Source organism: Saimiri boliviensis, chromosome 2 (assembly GCF_048565385.1).
Source record: "Saimiri boliviensis isolate mSaiBol1 chromosome 2, mSaiBol1.pri, whole genome shotgun sequence".
NCBI classification, from domain to species: domain Eukaryota; kingdom Metazoa; phylum Chordata; class Mammalia; order Primates; family Cebidae; genus Saimiri; species Saimiri boliviensis.
In genome coordinates this window covers 144,691,884-144,709,472 of record NC_133450.1, presented here as the reverse complement: position 1 = coordinate 144,709,472, position 17,589 = coordinate 144,691,884, and the positions used below count along the sequence as shown (strand labels likewise).

The 17,589-nt window shown below is 44.8% G+C and overlaps 1 protein-coding gene across 1 annotated transcript in view; it reads left to right on the top strand.

Moving 5' to 3' along the window:
- PSAT1 (phosphoserine aminotransferase 1) overlaps window positions 1–17,589 on the top strand; it is a 33,328-nt gene continuing 15,739 nt past the window's right edge. Inside the window, exons 1-6 of the mRNA XM_003920863.4 lie at window positions 1–168; window positions 3,637–3,697; window positions 5,427–5,496; window positions 7,857–8,062; window positions 9,424–9,596; window positions 11,437–11,606. Coding sequence (XP_003920912.1) covers window positions 109–168; window positions 3,637–3,697; window positions 5,427–5,496; window positions 7,857–8,062; window positions 9,424–9,596; window positions 11,437–11,606 — 740 coding nt within the window. The 5' untranslated portion in view covers window positions 1–108. The remainder of the gene's footprint in view (window positions 169–3,636; window positions 3,698–5,426; window positions 5,497–7,856; window positions 8,063–9,423; window positions 9,597–11,436; window positions 11,607–17,589) is intronic.

Here is a 17,589-nt window from a genome sequence, read left to right as displayed (position 1 = left end):
CACGGCAGGGGCTGAGCCGGCTGCAGACTCGCAGCGCAGCTGCAGGGAACGCTTGCCGTTCACGCGTTCGGTCCTCCTTTGCTGACTCGCCGTCCTCGCCGCCGCACCATGGACGCCCCGAGGCAGGTGGTCAACTTCGGACCTGGTCCCGCCAAGCTGCCACACTCAGTAAGTCCCTGCGAGCGCTCGCCGGGAGTGAGGTTCAAGCGGGAGCACGCGCGTGGCATCCCTGCCTGTGGCACTCGGGTTCCCGCTCCCCGCCTTGATTCTCCCAGGTACTTTGCACCGGCGTGCACGGCAAGAGCAGCAGCTCTAGCAAGCGGGCTTCGGGAAGAATGCAGTAGGAGAGGAAACTCGGCGAGGCGTACTCATGCAGCTGCCCGGGCGCTGCCTGCTGGTGCGAGGCAGTGCACGACTCAGTTGGCCGGGGCCTGCTGTCCCGCCGGTGCGGCGCACCTGCAGACTCCCGGGCTGTGCCATCTCCTAGGCAGGGCCGGGCAGCCCGGGGGCAGAGGTGGGGCAGAGTAAAAAGAGCTCTGATCTCTGCGTTCGCCTAGCGCAGCTGTGCAGCGAGCCCGGGCAGTGTGGAGCGGATGCATGAATGGACACAGTGTGAAATGAGTGGTGAATGGGAATGAATCGATGACAGGTTTTGCATAGTGCAGTGGGTCACGTGAGCTGAAAGGGATTGCAAACTTAAAAGGTCTGCGTGTGGGTGTCCCCCGACCCTACACCATTGTTTGCTTTAGCAGCACTTGTGAACACTGCTTTTCAGAACTGTAAATTTGAAAACCCTCAGTCCAACTTTCCCCGCCTTGCCCATCATAGAACCTAACCTTTCCTAAAGCCTTTCTCCCTACCTACCCCCCTCTTTTTAATCTGCTTGTCCCCTAAAAGCGTTCGAGTATTCGAACTCTGGTAGGCTTTGGGCTGCTTAACCCAGTTCTCTCTGTTCGTTTCGTTCCGGAGTAAACCGAATGATTGAATTCTCCACCGGGCCGCAATCAGACCACCAAAGTGGAGCTCACTGTCTGCCTTCCCAGTCTCCAGCCCGGCTCCTCCCCTCCCTTGCCTAACCCCCTTCCCCAGCCCACCAGCAGTAAAGAAGGCAAAGCCTCTCATGTGCCTTGAGCCCATTGTCAGGCGGCTGCCGCTGCTGTTGTATTTTTATTTTTGTAACCAGGATAGAGCTGATAGTCTGTTGGGGCATAGCCAAGTAATTTACAATTATCAATTGTTGAGCACAGTAGAAATCTCCCTAGGACAGAGCCTCCTCTGTGTTGTGGTAAGAATAGGGAATCCAATTTTAAAGGGGAAAGGGCGTCTTGCTTTTCCAGGGGCAGCGCTCACAGTAGCTGAGAGGACAGAGCTTATCTCTTCTCAGTGGTAACAGTTCGTTTTAGGTGAGATTCCCTGCTCCAGCTCTGGAAATGTTTCCTGTAGCCTCCTCCTCCATCCCCCATGTTTTGGAGTGTTCCAAATATTTGTTCCCTATGTAATTCGTTATTAATTTATTACAGTAATTGTAATGGCAGTTGTCATCAGTAACGCAATTATTTATTATTAATTTTTCTGGGAGGATTTTTGCCCTTGGATTGCACGTAACCTGTGGGGTGAGAGGGCGAGGGAGCAGGCAAATGTTGCTGTTTATGTGTTTCCTTGATTTAGTTGAATTGTAGAGATTAGAGAAGGTTTCAAACTTTTTTTTATTTTACTGTAACCTACAGTGAAAAACATGTTTACAAAATGACAAAGGATACACATTTAATTGTAATAAAAATAAAAGCCTTGGGCCGGGCGCGGTGGCTCAAGCCTGTAATCCCAGCACTTTGGGAGGCCAAGGCGGGTGGATCATGAGGTCAAGAGATCAAGACCATCCTGGTCAACATGGTGAAACCCCGTCTCTACTAAAAATACAAGAAATTAGCTGGGCATGGTGGCGCTTGCCTGTAATCCCAGCTACTCAGGAGGCTGAGGCAGGAGAATTGCCTGAACCCAGGAGGCGGAGGTTGCGGTGAGCCGAGATCGCGCCATTGCACTCCAGCCTGGGTAACAAGAGCGAAACTCCGTCTCAAAAAAAAAAAAAAAAAAAAAAAAAAACTAAAGAAAAAAATAAAAGCCTTATGTGTAGCCCAATTACCTGTGGTATACACTATTTTGTATTCTATCCTACTCTAGTCTGTTCTGTTTGATTAAAAAAAATTAGTTTTGAGCTGGATGTGATGGTGCGTGCTTGTTTTCCAGCAACTCAGGAGGCTAAGGTGGGAGGATCTCTTGAGCCCAGAAGTTTAAGGCTGATCAGGCTGAGGCCGGCAGGTCTAAGACCAAGGAAGCATGCAAGTGCCGTGAAGAGGCCTCCAGGCCAAGAAAGAGGAGATCATCAGGACTTTCTCCAAAGAGGAAGAGACCAAGCAATAAATGCTCCCCCTTTGTCTGTACATACTGGCCTCCATGATTACACGGATCAGCCATTAAAATGAAACAAGCCTTTAAAAAAATTTAATTGTGATCCACAAAAGCAATGCATTCTGCAACTTGAAAAAAACTTACTAGATTAGGGAGGTTTGATTATTGAGTAGAAGTCTTTAGAGCTCTTTGTAATTATTTTGGTTATAAACTTTTATATAACTGTTTTCAGTGAATGCTATCTATAAGAAACATACACTCTCAGAGCGAGTTCAAAGATTATTCACAGATGGAGGTTTCTCTTTGCTAAAGGAAAAGATTCACTCTAGTTTATTTGATCAGCCAGTGCTAACAAGCATCCAACATTTCAGAAAACAATAACACATTCTTAGACCCAGTCATCAAGGCAGTCTTTTTTTGTCTAATTCTTTATTGTTAAAATATTGTTTTTTTCAGACAAGTTCCAATCCAGTTTAGGTTATAGCTGTGCTTTAATAATGCCCTCCTTAGCTAGCACCTTTAAAAAAAAAAAAACAAAAAACTGCCTCCTGTTTATAGACTTTCTCTGGCTGGTTGCTTTTGCACTTATTTTATATTCATTTTAAAAGCTCTTCTTTTTCTCTTTATTTTTTATTATGGGAATCCTCACATCCACAAAGGAAGAGGTAGTGTAATGAACCTCCAAGGACCCATCTCTGAGACTCAGCAACTATCAACATTGTGTTAGTCTTGTTGCAGCACCCTGGGACAAATCTGATTCACAGCAGCCTCCTCCTTCTTCCTGCCTACCCCACGCTTCCCAGTCTAGCACCTTAGACAAAAAGGAATCGGAAACTTGAGTTACCTGTATAATTTGGGCATAATTGTTGTTGTTGTTGTTCCTGTAACCCAGAACCTTATGCATTCTGTACTTTAATACCGTGTTTTAGCTTTAGGAGAGTGGTGAATAAGATTTGGGAAGGGGATATTTTCTAGGGAATCGGTACATTCATGCCTTTGGAAAAAGTGTATTGGCATCAGTCACATTGCCTAATTTCATGCTTGCCTTGTGTGTAAGTTGCATCATCGCTGGCTTTGTGGACGTGGGGAGGACGGGGACTGGGGTGGGTGGGGATGGATACCGGAGGACCTCACCACAGAGCTTTCCTCGTCCTCTCAGGTTTGTATGTGCAGAGCGAAAGCTGTGCAAAGCACGTTGAAATCACCTTATTTTCTTTGATTTTTTTCTAGGTGTTGTTGGAGATACAAAAGGAATTATTAGACTACAAAGGAGTTGGCATTAGTGTTCTTGGTAAGATTTACTTTTGAATTCTGTGCGTGTCCAGTTTCAAAGGAAACTTTTTTTTTTTTTTTTTTTTTTTGAGATGGAGTTTCGCTCTTGTTACCCAGGCTGGAGTGCAATGGCGCGATCTCGGCTCACCGCAACCTCCGCCTCCTGGGTTCAGGCAATCCTCCTGCCTCAGCCTCCTGAGTAGCTGGGATTACAGGCACGCGCCACGAAACCCAGCTAGTTTTTTTTTGTATTTTTAGTAGAGACGGAGTTTCACCATGTTGACCAGGATGGTCTCGATCTCTTGACCTCGTGATCCACCCGCCTTGGCCTCCCAAAGTGCTGGGATTACAGGCTTGAGCCACCGCGCCTGGCCTGAAACTTTTTATTTATTTATTTTTTTAAGAGGCAGGGTCCTGCTCTGTGGCCCAGGCTGGAATACAATGGCATGATCATAGTTCATGCAGCCTCTAACCCCTGAGCTCAAGTGAGCTTCCTGCCTCGGCCTCCTGAGTAGCTAGGACTATAGGTACATGTTACCATACCTAGCTAATTTTTTAAACATGTTTAAAACGTTTTTGAAAGACACCATGAGATGGGGTCTCGCTGTGTTCCTCAGGCTGATCTCAAATTTCTGACCTCAAGCAATCCTTCTACATTGGCCTCCCGAAGTTTTGGGATTACAGGCTTGAGCCACCGAGCCCTGGCCCAAAGGGAACTAATTTGAATGCATCAGATATAGAATTACAGAGTGTATAGGGTCTTCTTATAGGCCTTTACAGATGTATCTTTAAACTTTAATAGCTTAGGTTGCATGTTTGATAAAAACCATTTTGAAAACAGCATAAATGCTGGTGAGAAGCTCTGACATCTCAGCTTACTCTGTCATAATTGGTTTTTGCTAATCACAAGACCTAGGATTAGAAGATACTGTACATTTGCATAACAGTGCCTCCAAGTATTTATAATATTGCTTTACATTTAATTTAGTTTTTATTATACTTAAATACAACCTTATTAAAGTTTAAAAGTATACAAGCCTATTATGAAGACCTGGCACATGAATAATTTCATTGTTAAGTTTCCCCTATATTTTTAGGGAAGAGGACCTCTGCATTCTAAAACTTATTTTCTTTTATTTTTGGTAGTTCCTAAGACTGAATGGTATTAAGAAACCATAGGGTTTATTGTATTGCTTATTTCTGTTACATTTTGTTCTTTTTGGTTTGGGACATATACTTAGATTTCTATGAAGTGAGACCTCATAGAAGACTTCATAGAAGTCTTTTGTAGAAGTCTTTAAAATTCTTTGTAATTATTTTGGTTATAAACTTTTGTAGAACTGTTTTCAATGAATGCTGTCTATAAGAAAGATATAGTCTCAGAGCAAACATAGAATTTTGTGCTCTTATGCTAAAGGGCACCTGTTGCACATGGATTCCTGTTTGTGAGAAAGAGATGGTAGGAAGAATCACAGAGAACATCACAGAGTGGCGAATTAATAAATAGCTTGCACAACGAATGTGCCACTTGAAAAATCCTCCTGCCATGACTGTAAAGCTGAAATGTTTGGAATTTGAAAATCAGTTTGGATGATCCCCTAAACTAACTGAGCCTTGGCCCACAATTTGTATGCAGAATACCTGAAATTTCCCTTTATTGTTTACTTGCAAATTTCATAGGTGTTTCTGTTCATTTGGTTTTAAACTGGAACTTTTGTTGTTGTTGTTGTTTACCTTTCCTTTCACAGAAATGAGTCACAGATCGTCAGATTTTGCCAAGATTATTAACAACACAGAGAATCTTGTGCGGGAATTGTTGTAAGTTTTAAAAAGACCAAATTACGTTACTTTTGTTAGATACTTCCTAAACCTGGATGTCTTCCATTATTTTCTACACTCTATTGTTTGTTCAGAATATTCCATAATTAAAAATAATCCTTTTAAGATTCTTTCCAACTCACTTTTAGAACATAATGCTTGCTACTTGTTCCCCATCCTGTGTTTGTAGGGTTTTCTTCTTATTTTATGTGATATTTCCAAAGATTTGAAATCATTGTATCTAGGACAGATTTTTCAGCTGCTGTGGTAGTTAAACTGGCATGAAAGGGATGTAAATGACAAAGAAATGGTCATCTTTGTCAGCATAATTGACTACAAATTACTTCAGGGGTTCTTGAAGTTGGGGTCTCATGCCATCTGTCAGAGTCACCTGGTTGGGGGGAGTATTAAAAAATTCAAGTCGTGGGCACCACTTAGACCTAAATCGGAATCTGGAGAAATTATTTTTAATAGGCTCTTTGGGTAATTGTAAGAGTTCTGAACTCTAGGAACTGCTGCTTTGATAAAACCTGGGTTATCTGCACTGCCTTTCCTATCCAGAGGATACCTTATCCTTAAATAGATTGCTGTTTAAAGAGAGATTCTTATATATTATATAATATGTTCACATAAACCTACAAATTTTGAAAGCATACCATTTTTTTTCCTGCTCACAAAAATAATGCACATTTATGGTAGAAAGTTCAGTAAAAACACTGTAGCTCTCAACTAAACTGGAATTAACTTTTACCCCACTAGTCAGGGATAATCACTAATATGTTAGGACCCATTTTTACATTATTACAGTAATAACATTAGAATTATACTGATTATTTTATACTTTCTTTTTCAAATTGCTTTGATAAAATAATTCCGATGGGGCAGGCTTGGTGGTATTTCTCTGAGGAGCAGTAGACGCTAATTACAGTGTGAATGTTCAGAGCTGGTAGCCATCTGCTTGGCTTCCCACATCCGTTGGCCTGCTGAGTATCATGTTACATTCACAGGACAATCCTGTCCTTCATGGAGTGGGTATTTGGAACATTAACCTGGGAGAGATGGCATTTGATGACATGGCTATGAGCTTCTTCTGACTGGGGTCCCAGTTGAATTTAAGGTCTTACCTTTTATTGTCCTAACCTGGGTCCTACCTTGTATATCTGTGCTTAGACCTCAGCCTGGTTTCCTTCCGTCTAATTCCTGGCCTTGTTAACTGCTCTGTATCTGCATAATATGAACCTGGAACTCGTGTCTTGGGTTTTCAGTCTTCCCAGCTGCTAAGAACCTCATGGCTAGAGTCTCCTAAGACTTGCTGGTAGCTTGCTATCCTACTGAGCACTGATTGTAGGTCATGCATGTTTCAGGACAAGATATTTACCTATCAGCCATTCCCCAAGACCCTGCCACGTTGCCCTGCCCTTTATTAATTTACCTCTGTATCTTTGCTGGAGCTCTGTTCCCTGGCCATCTGGCTTCTGTACACCTATTCCCGGGCTCTGACCTTACTCAAAGGCCTGGGTCCAGCTTCCATGGCCTTGTCCTTTGGAGTTGGCCTCATTCTACTGCCTGTAGACATTCTCATCATTATCTTAATTTTTCATCCAGGAGTCAAAGAATTTTGCTTTTTATTTTAAAGTATAATAGATACATAATTTCATGGCTAGGCCTAAAACATTATCAAAAACTCCTGCCCATCATCCACCTGGTTCATAGCATGGTGCGTAACACAGGATCTTTGGTTGCAAGTTGTAGGACCCCCAACTCACTGGCTTAAGTAAAAAGAAATGTATTACCTCACCTAACAGAAGAATGCAGGAGGATTTAGGTGCATCTAAATGATCCCAGGAAAGTGGTTTTCCCCCGTCTTCTGGATCTGCTTTCTTAGGTGTTCTGTTCATCAGGTGGCCACCATTGGTTGCAGCATTAGCTCCTACAAGTTTCTTCTTTCCCTCAATAGAAACAGCTTTCCTTACCCAGAAGTTGGAGTAAAGGTCTCAGTACCAAATTTCACTGGCCAGCCTGGGGTAGGTGCTTATCCCCCTTGAGCCGGGGTTGACCAACACAGTTGAACCATGTGTACTAGAGTGGCAGAGGGGTAATTTCCTAAAGGAACATCAAGGTGTTGTCACTAGGAAGAGGAGGAACAGTAACCCTAGGCTTTCAGCATAGTCCCCAGTAAATAGTTGTCCAAGGATTGCATAGATAAATGAGTGAGTTAGGGAAGATAAAGTAGTATTAGAACGTTACCATATTTCTTGTAGTAAATCCACCCAAGGTAAAGCACTTGGTAGAGCATCACTTGTTCTCAATCTTTGACCGCATGAGTCCATGTATTTACTATTACCTGTGCTTCTGTCCAGAGCCGTTCCAGACAACTATAAGGTGATTTTTGTGCAAGGAGGTGGGTCTGGCCAGTTCAGTGCTATCCCCTTAAACCTGATTGGCTTGAAAGCAGGAAGGTATGCGGACTATGTGGTGACAGGAGCTTGGTCAGCTAAGGCCGCAGAAGAAGCCAAGAAGTTTGGGACTATAAATATCGTTCACCCTAAACTTGGGAGTTATACAAGTAAGTTCTGGGAGCTGAGCTGGGTGGTGAAATGCTGATGGATGGGTTACCCCTGCCCAGGGCAATCTATAGTTTTCAATTCATTTCTCCCTTTGTCAGTTGTTAGTTTGTTACCATTTAGATTGGCTGGCTGTACTAGCTAAGACTACAGCCTATGAATACTTTTATTTTATTTTTAATTTTTTTCAAGATAGTGTTTTTCTCTGTTACCCAGGCTGGAGTGCAGTGGTACAGTCTTGGCTCACTGCAACCTCCGCCTCCCCAGTTCAAGTGATTCTCTTGCCTCAGCCTCCCGAGTATCTGGGATTACAGGTGTCCGTCATTACACCTGACTACTTTTTTTATTTTCAGTAGAGATGGAGTTTAACCATGTTGGCCAGGCTGGTCTTGAATTCCTGATCTCAGGTGATCCGCCTGCCTTGGCCTCCCAAATTGCTAGGATTGAAGGCCACTGTGCCCGGCCTATGCATAGTCTTATTGCAGAAGCTAGTGAGTAGTTAGTAGTAGCTTTTCAACTGATTAGCTGAAGAAGTCCAGGGTCTGGTTTGGCTTTAGATATGGCTTGATCAGGGACTCCAACAATGTCTCCAGGACCTGGTGGTTCCGCAGGCAGGAAAAGCTGTCCTTTTCTTGAAAGGTGGCTGCAGCTCTTTCTGACTTTATATTGTCCCAAGTTTCAGTGCCTTTGCAGAGCATTCCCAGTAATAGTCTCATGTCTCCTGTGCTCCATTCTGAATCAGTCCCCGTGGCCGTGCCTGAGTTGCATTCTACATCTGGGCTGTGGGTTTCATTGGCTCCCTGGAATTACATGGGCTGAGAGTGGGTGACGGCTGGGGTCCCAAGAAGAAAATACTAGCCCATCATTAGATGAAGGATAGATGGATACTGGGTGACAAGTGAAAACTCAGATATCTCCCATGCCTTTTAAAAAAAATTTATTTTATTTAGTTGAGACAGAGACTTGCTGTTACCCAGGCTGGAGTATAGTGGCTCTTCACAGGCATAATCATAACGCACTGTAGCCTCCAGCTCCTGGGCTCAAATGATCCTCCTGCCTTAGCCTCCTAAGTAGCTGGGACTATAGGCTCACACCACCATGCCCACCTTCCCATGCCATTTTTGAAGATGATTTGTTCTCAGTAAAAGTCAAAAGGTGGCATCGCTCATCTTCTCAGGATGTTGGTAACGATGGTAACAAAGGATGAGGCTGGGAGATGCTGCTGCTTTCACTTGTGCAATGCTTTGGAGTCAGTCAGTCTTTCCCTGCTAGGAGAGGCCTGTCGGTCTCCTGGTTGACTCCCATCTGCATAAGGAAAGAGGAGAGTGAAAGTGCAGAGTCTCAAACTTGTCTTCTGTGACAGAAATTCCAGATCCAGGCACCTGGAACCTCAACCCGGATGCCTCCTACGTGTATTATTGCGCAAATGAGACGGTGCATGGTGTGGAGTTTGACTTTATACCTGACGTCAAGGGAGCAGTACTTGTTTGTGACATGTCCTCAAACTTCCTTTCCAAGCCAGTGGATGTTTCTAAGGTAGTGTATAAAAGGCAACGTGGGGGGAACCCACTGACTTGGTTTCTGCAGGCACATTTTAATATATGTAAGAACAGGAAGAACCATGGGCGTCTGGGGCCTGCAGAACCCCTAAGCCAGGGCAGCTGCCAGTGAGCAGGCTGCCAGGGGCAAATTCCCAGCTGTTGAAGTACCCGAGTCCTGCCGTTCCCAGCCTCATGATGATGATTGCCTCGCAGGATCCCACTCGAGTCCTGCTTTTGAGAGTGGTTCTTAGAAACTTGTTTGGTCAACACATGGGGAGTGACTTGTCTTTAAGAACAGAAGCAGATTATCCCGAGGCCAGGGGACTTACGTGAGGGAGCTTCCCCATGCCTGGTACCCACCTCCACTCCAAAAGCATCAACAGGATACACAGGTTTTATGAGTTGGCTCACCAAGGCGGGGCGGTGGGACCGGTGCTCCAGGTCCATTCCTCAGGGGCCAGTGCAGGTAAAGAATCTAAGACAACAGCTGAACTGATTGAGTGATACTCTGCCTTTTTAATTGGCATAAAATATACTTACAATAAAATTTACTGTTTAACTGACACTTACCATTTAATGGTAACCATGTTTAAGTGCACTGTTCAGTGGGATTAAGAGCATTCGCATTGCTGTGCGGCCATCACCACCATCCATCTCCAAACATTTACATCTTCCCAAACTGAAAGTCTATAAACACGAACTCCCCACTCTCCCCACCCTCCAGCCCCTGGCAGTCTCCATTCTACTTTCTGTCTCTGTGAATTTGACTATGCTAGGTACCTCCTAGAAGGGAATCATGTACTATCTGTCCTTCTGTGTCAGGTTGATTACACTTAGCAGAATGTCTTCAAGATTCATCCATGTTGTCGTGTGTGTCAGAACTTTCTTTTATAAGGCTGAATAATATTCCATTGTTTATAGATACTGTATTTGGTTTATGGTTTGCTTTTTATTATCAGGCACTGGCAATTTTTTTTTTTTTTTTTTTTTTTTGAGGCGAAGTCTTGCTCTGTTGCCCAGACTGGAGTGCAGTGGCACGATCTTGGCTCACTGTAACCTCCGCCTCCCAGGTTCAAGCAATTCTCCTACCTCAGCCTCTGAAATAGCTGGGTTTACAGGTGCATGCCACTACGCCTGGCTAATTTTTGTATTTTTCGTAGAGATGGGGTTTTACCATATTGGCTAGGCTGGTCTTGAACTCCTGATCTCGAGGCACTGGCAATTTTAAACAACTATAAATTACTCTCCCCCACCCCCACCTCCCTGCCAACGCTGGATTTTCCTAAAGATTTCGTGGAGAGCGGCATGGGAGAGGGTTCTGTATCTTGCACAACAGAATTACCTAAAGTATCTTTAAACATCTGTTTTCTATAATTTCTTCTCCCTCAGGCAGCTTGTCCCACCCCTTCTCTCTGTCATAGCAGTCCCTTTCTCAGCATCTTCTGACTGTCCTTTTATACAGATTTAAATAGATTACAAAATCTGTTTCTTTTCTTGGTTACCAGGGAGAGTTAGAGGGCCCACTTTAAAGATGGACTTGGGGGTAGAAAGGAGGTATGCAGAGCGAGTGTGAGTATGTACCAGGATTTTGCAGTGATGGGGTTAGCCCCATCCAGGTGAGGACCAGGCCGACGGATCATCCTCAGGCTTTGAAACTCTGAGTATGGGTTTGCTGTCCCAGATGGTGATTGCTTTAGAGCACAGACTGCTGCTTACACAGGATACAGTCATTTCCTTAAAAAATTGTGCTTTAGGAATAAAGAGTTGGGAAGTTTGCGTGCATGTATGAAAAATGGCCAAATCCTTCTTAAAAAGCATGTTTTTCTCTTTTTAAGTTTGGTGTGATTTTTGCTGGTGCCCAGAAGAATGTTGGCTCTGCTGGGGTCACCGTGGTGATTGTCCGTGATGACCTGCTGGGCTTTGCCCTCCGAGAGTGCCCTTCGGTCCTGGAATACAAGGTGCAGGCTGGAAACAACTCCTTGTACAACACACCTCCATGTTTCAGGTAACTCTGGGAGTCAGTCTGCGGACTCATGGAGGGTCTCACTATTTTTCATCCAAGAAGAGACTACATTTTAAAGTAAAGCATGTGAGGCTGGGCGCAGTGCCTGATGCCTGTAATCCTAGCAATTTGGGAGGCCGAGGTGGGTGGACCATTTGAGGTCAGGAGTTGGAGACCAGTCTGGCCAACATGGCGAAACCCCAGCTTTACCTAAAATGCAAAATTTTCCAGGCGTGGTGGCACACACCTATAATCCCAGCTACTCGGGAGGCTGAGGCAGGAGAATTACTTGAACCCAGGAGATGGAGATTTCAGTGACCCGAGATTGTGCCACTGCACTCCAGCCAGGGTGACAGAGCGAGACTCTATAGAAATAATAATAATAATAAAAATAGTAAAGTAATAATAAAATAATAGTAAAGTAAATCTTGACTATTTGGTCAGCTTTTCCTCTTGCTCTTTCTTGTGGTGGTTTTTGTTTGAGCTTGGTAATCCAGGGCCTGGTGAGTTACCCATTAACCCAGAAGCTCTCTGGAAATGAGGTGCTGTGGCCTGCATCTCAACCAACCAGTGCAAATTTGGAGAAGAACTTTCAAAGTTCTCCTCCCCTGCTTTCCTGTCTTTCTCTGCTGGGCCTGCGGGAAGCTGGCTGCCTGACAGTGAACATACTGGTTTAAACGTCTTTCTGTTTTGTAGCCTAATCCAAGAGGTCCTTTTAGCCTGGCTCTCATTCGCTGAGTGGGGGCTGCGTTGCAGCACTTGAGGGAGAGCAAGGTTGCCCTGCCTCAGGATCCCATAGCTCCCAAACTTGGGTATTTTGAGGAAATCTTCATGACTCTTAAGATTTAACAACTGTCTAAGAGAGTCTAGTATTTACTGGCTGTGTGGTCTTAGGCAAGTCACTAACGTATCTGTGTAGTAGGTTCTAGAAGTAATAATAGTACCTTTTCATTGCGTTGCTGTGAAGAGTAAATGAGTCGAGATACACATCTATTTTATTTATATATACATATTAATTTCTATGTGTGTGTATCATTTATATGTATGTGTATGTACACATGTATGTATGTGTACATTTACATGTATGCATGTGTATGTACACATGCACACATCGAAATAAATAAATATATATATATGTGTAAATTTTAAATGTTGCACTAAGTACCTCCCACTTGGTGATGGGTAAATATCAGCTGCTATATTATTATTGTTGTTGTGAGTTCTCAGAGCCTCAGCAGGAGCAGATTCAAGGGAAGAGCTGGAGTTCGTAGATGCATCTTTCCAGGGCCACTGTGATGCAGAAGGGTGATTCTTCCTGTGTATATGACTGTTTCATCCTCCCGACTACCCAGGGAGATAGCCACTGTTAGGATCATGATTTCTATTTTGCAAGTGAAGAAGCCGAGGTCGTATTTTCGGAAGTGGCCTGGCTGGGCTGTAGACCCAGGCCATCTGACTCTAGATCTTGGGTCTGCACATTCTGCCATTCGTGTTCTCTCTTCGCCAGCAAAAGGATGAGTGTGGATTTACGGGATTCTGCCTCAGGAGAGTGATCACTGTTGGAGTCCAGCTCTTCCCGCAACAGGATTTTTCTGTCTTGGTGGAAGTTCTCTTAAAGGAGCATAGGAAAGAGGGGCCTGAGGCTGGTGCAGTTGGTGATTCTATCTGGGTCAGGATTTTGTCAGAGCTTCCCCTCCTCTAGGTGCTGCTTAGGAAAAATGGCTTCTACGTAATTTACTATGGGACAGAAAGTATTTTTTTTTTTTTTTTGAGATGGAGTCTTGCTCTGTCACCCAGGCTGGAGTGCAGTGGCACAATCTTGGCTGACTGCAACCTCCGCCTCCCGGGTTCAAGCAGTTCTCCTGTCTCAGCCTCCTGAGTATCTGGGACTACAGGTGCTCACCACCACACCTGGCTGATTTTTGTATTTTTATTAGAGACAGGGTTTCACCATGTTGGCCAGGTTGTTCTTGAACTCCTGACTTCAGGTGATCCGTCTGTCTCAGCCTCACAGAGTGCTGGGATTACAGGTGTGAGACACCGCACCTGGGTGGAATTTTTTTTCAATGTTAGAATTCTGGTGAAAATTCCGCTGGGTTTCTGCATGGTCACACGATGCAGAGCAGCTCCTCACATTGTGCCCCCTACTTTACTCAGGAAATAGGGTGTTCTGGGGTATACTCTCCGGGTCAGCTCTAAACCCTACTGTCTTTCACCTTGGTTGAAATGTTTCTAAAATGTGTGGTAGGATGGGGATGGGGCTGAGTCCTACCTCCCACTCGCCCATCTTACCTCTGGGGAAGCACCACTGGTCACTGTCCAACCGGGACAGGAGAACTGGGCAGGCTGAGCAGTGAGGGTGCAGCCGGGGACCTCAAGTGCTGGCCTCCTGGAGAAAGGGCTGAGGTGCTGGGGTGCACATGGCAGGTGGAGGGAGAGGAGGCCGTCCTTACTTGTTTGGAGATGGGGCCAGGGCCTGCCTTGTACCTAGAGGAGGCTTTCAGAGGAGCCTAAGGCCATCACCCGTTTCAGAAGTGAGAAGGTGGGAGGGGCAGGGAAAGAGGGCTGTCCCTGAACTCTCCACAGCCAGCAAATTGTGATCAGGGTACAGCCTGGGGTAGGGTGGACAGTCACCCCCGGTGCCTTCTCCAAGGGTTACCTTGAAGAGCATTTTTTAAAAAAGGATAGATCACATTAACACGCGCTGTTTGTTAATATCAAGGGAGAAACCATTCGTGGGAACAGTGAGAAAGCAGGCCAGTCTTTCTAATGGGAGATGAAGATGGCTAGAGTCAGACCTGGAGACACAGAAAGTTGTCCTAGAAGACAGTTTCTCATATGCTGACTCCCCTGCCACCCCCTGTACAGGCCTTGGCCTGGCCTTGACCGGTGGTTGGGCTCCTCTGGTCCACCTAGGGGTGGGGAGATGGGGTAGGGAAGGGGCAGGAACCCCTCTTCCAGAGCTTTCCTGCTTGAGGAAGGACAGAGCCAGAGACAAGGGCAGAAAAGGGGCCAAGTTTCTCTTCTACACAGATCAGAACAGTGATCACTGAGACCATCTCAGGACCATTCGGGATTGTTAATGATGTGATGAGAATATGTAAACAGAGAAGATGAAAGGTAGCAAAGTCAATGTATTCTGACTCCAAGATACTCCCTAGAAGTTGCTTGACTTTCTTTTTACTCCATAAGAAGAAAAAAAAGTTCTCATTCTTTATGACTGAAGATTAAACATAAATCTATGACTTTAAATGGAGTTCATCTGTAGTACTTAAACATGCACGGTTAGAAATCATAGCTCACCCAATGAGAACAAGCTGCAAATGGAAAGCTGATGGGGTACGTGGAATCCTTCAGAGCTTTGTATCACATAGTAGAGTTGAAAGTTGAGAAGGCCTCACTTTTGAAACGATGCCACACTTCTCCCCCCACCTCCCACAGAGTCTAATGACCATAGGCCCTGGGAACTTTGATTTCATTGTGCTGGATAAAACTGCCTTCAAATTGTTGCTCTGTATCCCTGAGTAATGAACTGGAGTGGAAAAAAGAACACGCTGCTGTTCTCTTTAACCCTTTAGTCGAACACACTAACCCCAATTAGTGGATATGGAAAAAGATCCCTAAACTTGCCTTCTGACTGCACAAAATATTTTTTACTTACCATGACTTAACTGAATACACAAGCACACATTTGTTTTAGCTACAGTATGAGGTGAAGTAACTAATAAAAATACAAAACAAAGAAACCATTAGTTCAGGCCACCTTTTAAAAGAATGGGAGCAGGCTGGGTGCTGTGGCTCACGCCTGTAATCTCAGCACTTTGGGAGGCCAAGGCAGGTGGATCACCTGAGGTCAGGAGTTCGAGACCAGCCTAACCAACATGGAGAAACCCTGTCTCTACTAAAAATACAAAAATTAGGCGGGCATGTTGGTGGATGCCTCTAATCCCAGCTACTTGGGAAGGTGAGGCAGGAGAACCTGGGAGGCGGAGGTTGCGTTGAGCAGAGATTGTGCCATTGCACTCCAGCCTGGGCAACGAGATGAAACTGTGTCTCAAAAAAAAAAAAAAAAAAATTAAAATTAAATAAATAAAAAACAACAGCAAAAGAATGGGAGCATGCAGATTAAGTCTGTGGGCCTGTTTGGAGGGCTTCACTTGTCCCAGACTGTTTTCTCCTCGTGGGATGGGAGATGCCTAGAATCCAGAGCGGGGTGTGTAATGGAGCCAGTTTGGGGAGCTTTCCTCTGGGAAAAGTGCTCAACTCAGTGGCTACTTTCACCAATTCCTGAGAAAACTGTGCCATAGTATCAACTTCAGAAGCACATCTGCAGACTTGGAGTCTTAGAATAACCCGGGAGTGTTTTCCGGGGGACTTTCTGGTGTCCTTTGCTAAGCCCTGATGCACAGGGAATATTTCTCATTGCTTTAAAAAATTTGTAACAGTAACATACTCTTAGGTTGGGTATGGTGGCTCATGCATGTAATCCCAGCACTTTGGGAGGCTAAGGCGGGCAGATCACCTGAGGTCAGGAGTTTGAGACCAGCCTTGCCAACACGGTGAAACCCAGTCTCTACTACAAATACAAAAATTAGCCAGGTATGGTGGCAGGCGCCTGTAATCCCAGCCACTCGGGAGGCTGAGGTGGGAAAAATCACTTGAACCTGGGAGGCAGAGGTTACAGTGAGCCAAGATTGTGCCACGGCACTCCAGCCTGGTTAACAGTAAAACTCCGTCTGAAAAAAAGAAAAGAAAAAGAAACAAACAGTAACACACTCTTAGCAAAGATATGCAAATGGGTAGAGTCACCAGGGTAACAACTATTCACTGCTTGCTGTGTATTCTAACAGACCCTTAACTGGGCATATGCAGATATACAGAGTCATATATTTAATCATGCAAATGGAACTTGAACTTTACCGTACAAATTTTTTTTTCACTCCATAATATATCATGGGCATTCTGCTATGTCAACTCAAATGCCTATTTTTATTTTTATTTTTAAATTTAAAATTTTATTTTTGTTAGAGACAGGGTCTTGCTCTGTTGCCCAGGCTGGAGTGTAGCAGTGTGATCATAGCTCAGTAACCTCAAACTCCTGGGCTCAAGTGATCCTCTAACCTCAGCCTCCTGAGTAGCTAGGACTGCAGGCAAGTGCCCATGCCTGGCTACATTTAAAAAATTTTTTTTGTGGTGACATGGTCTCAATATGTTGCCCAGGCTGGTCTCAAACTCCTGGCCTCAAGCTGTCCTCCTACATAGGCCTCCTAAAGTGCTGGGATTTCAGGCACGGGCATTTTTTTTTTTTTTAAATATATGGTGTCCTATAGAATACGCATACCTTGATTTATTTACTCATTTAATAGGCAGACTTAGGAACTCTATCCTGTGTGTTTGCAGGTGGCATTTTAGAAATGAAGGCATAAATCTGTTAAAAAGATCACACTAGTAGTGGGAAGAAGTGTTACCATGATGTTAAGTTGCGTAAGCACTTCAGAGCTTTTGTCTGGGAGTTTCTACTCCCATACACTCAAGATTTTAGATTGTATGGGAGTAGAAACATGAGTTAATAAAGAATTAGAAGCCACGAGGGTCTTGTGTTAAGTAGAGTCACAGGAGCCAGACATCAGTGCTGTGCAGAGGGCCAGGTGGGAGGGAAGGGCAGGACCTTCTACCCCAGGGATGTCTTCCAGTCTTCAGGACAGCCTGCTTGCTTCTGAGTTGTCTGCCTCTTGTTGAGGCTTCACAGACCCAGGTTAAGGGTGCTGGCTCCAGGCAGCCCCTAAAAGTAGATAGCTTTCTGCTTGCTCTGCCTGCTCAGATCCCATTAAGAAAGGCAGAACAGCTGGGTGCGGTGGCTCACACCTGTAATCCCAGCACTTTGGGAGGCGGAGGTGGGCGGATTATGAGGGCAAGAGATTGAGACTATCCTGGCCAACATTTGTGGTTCTTTGTGGAGATGGGGGGTGAGGGGCTGCAGGTGTGG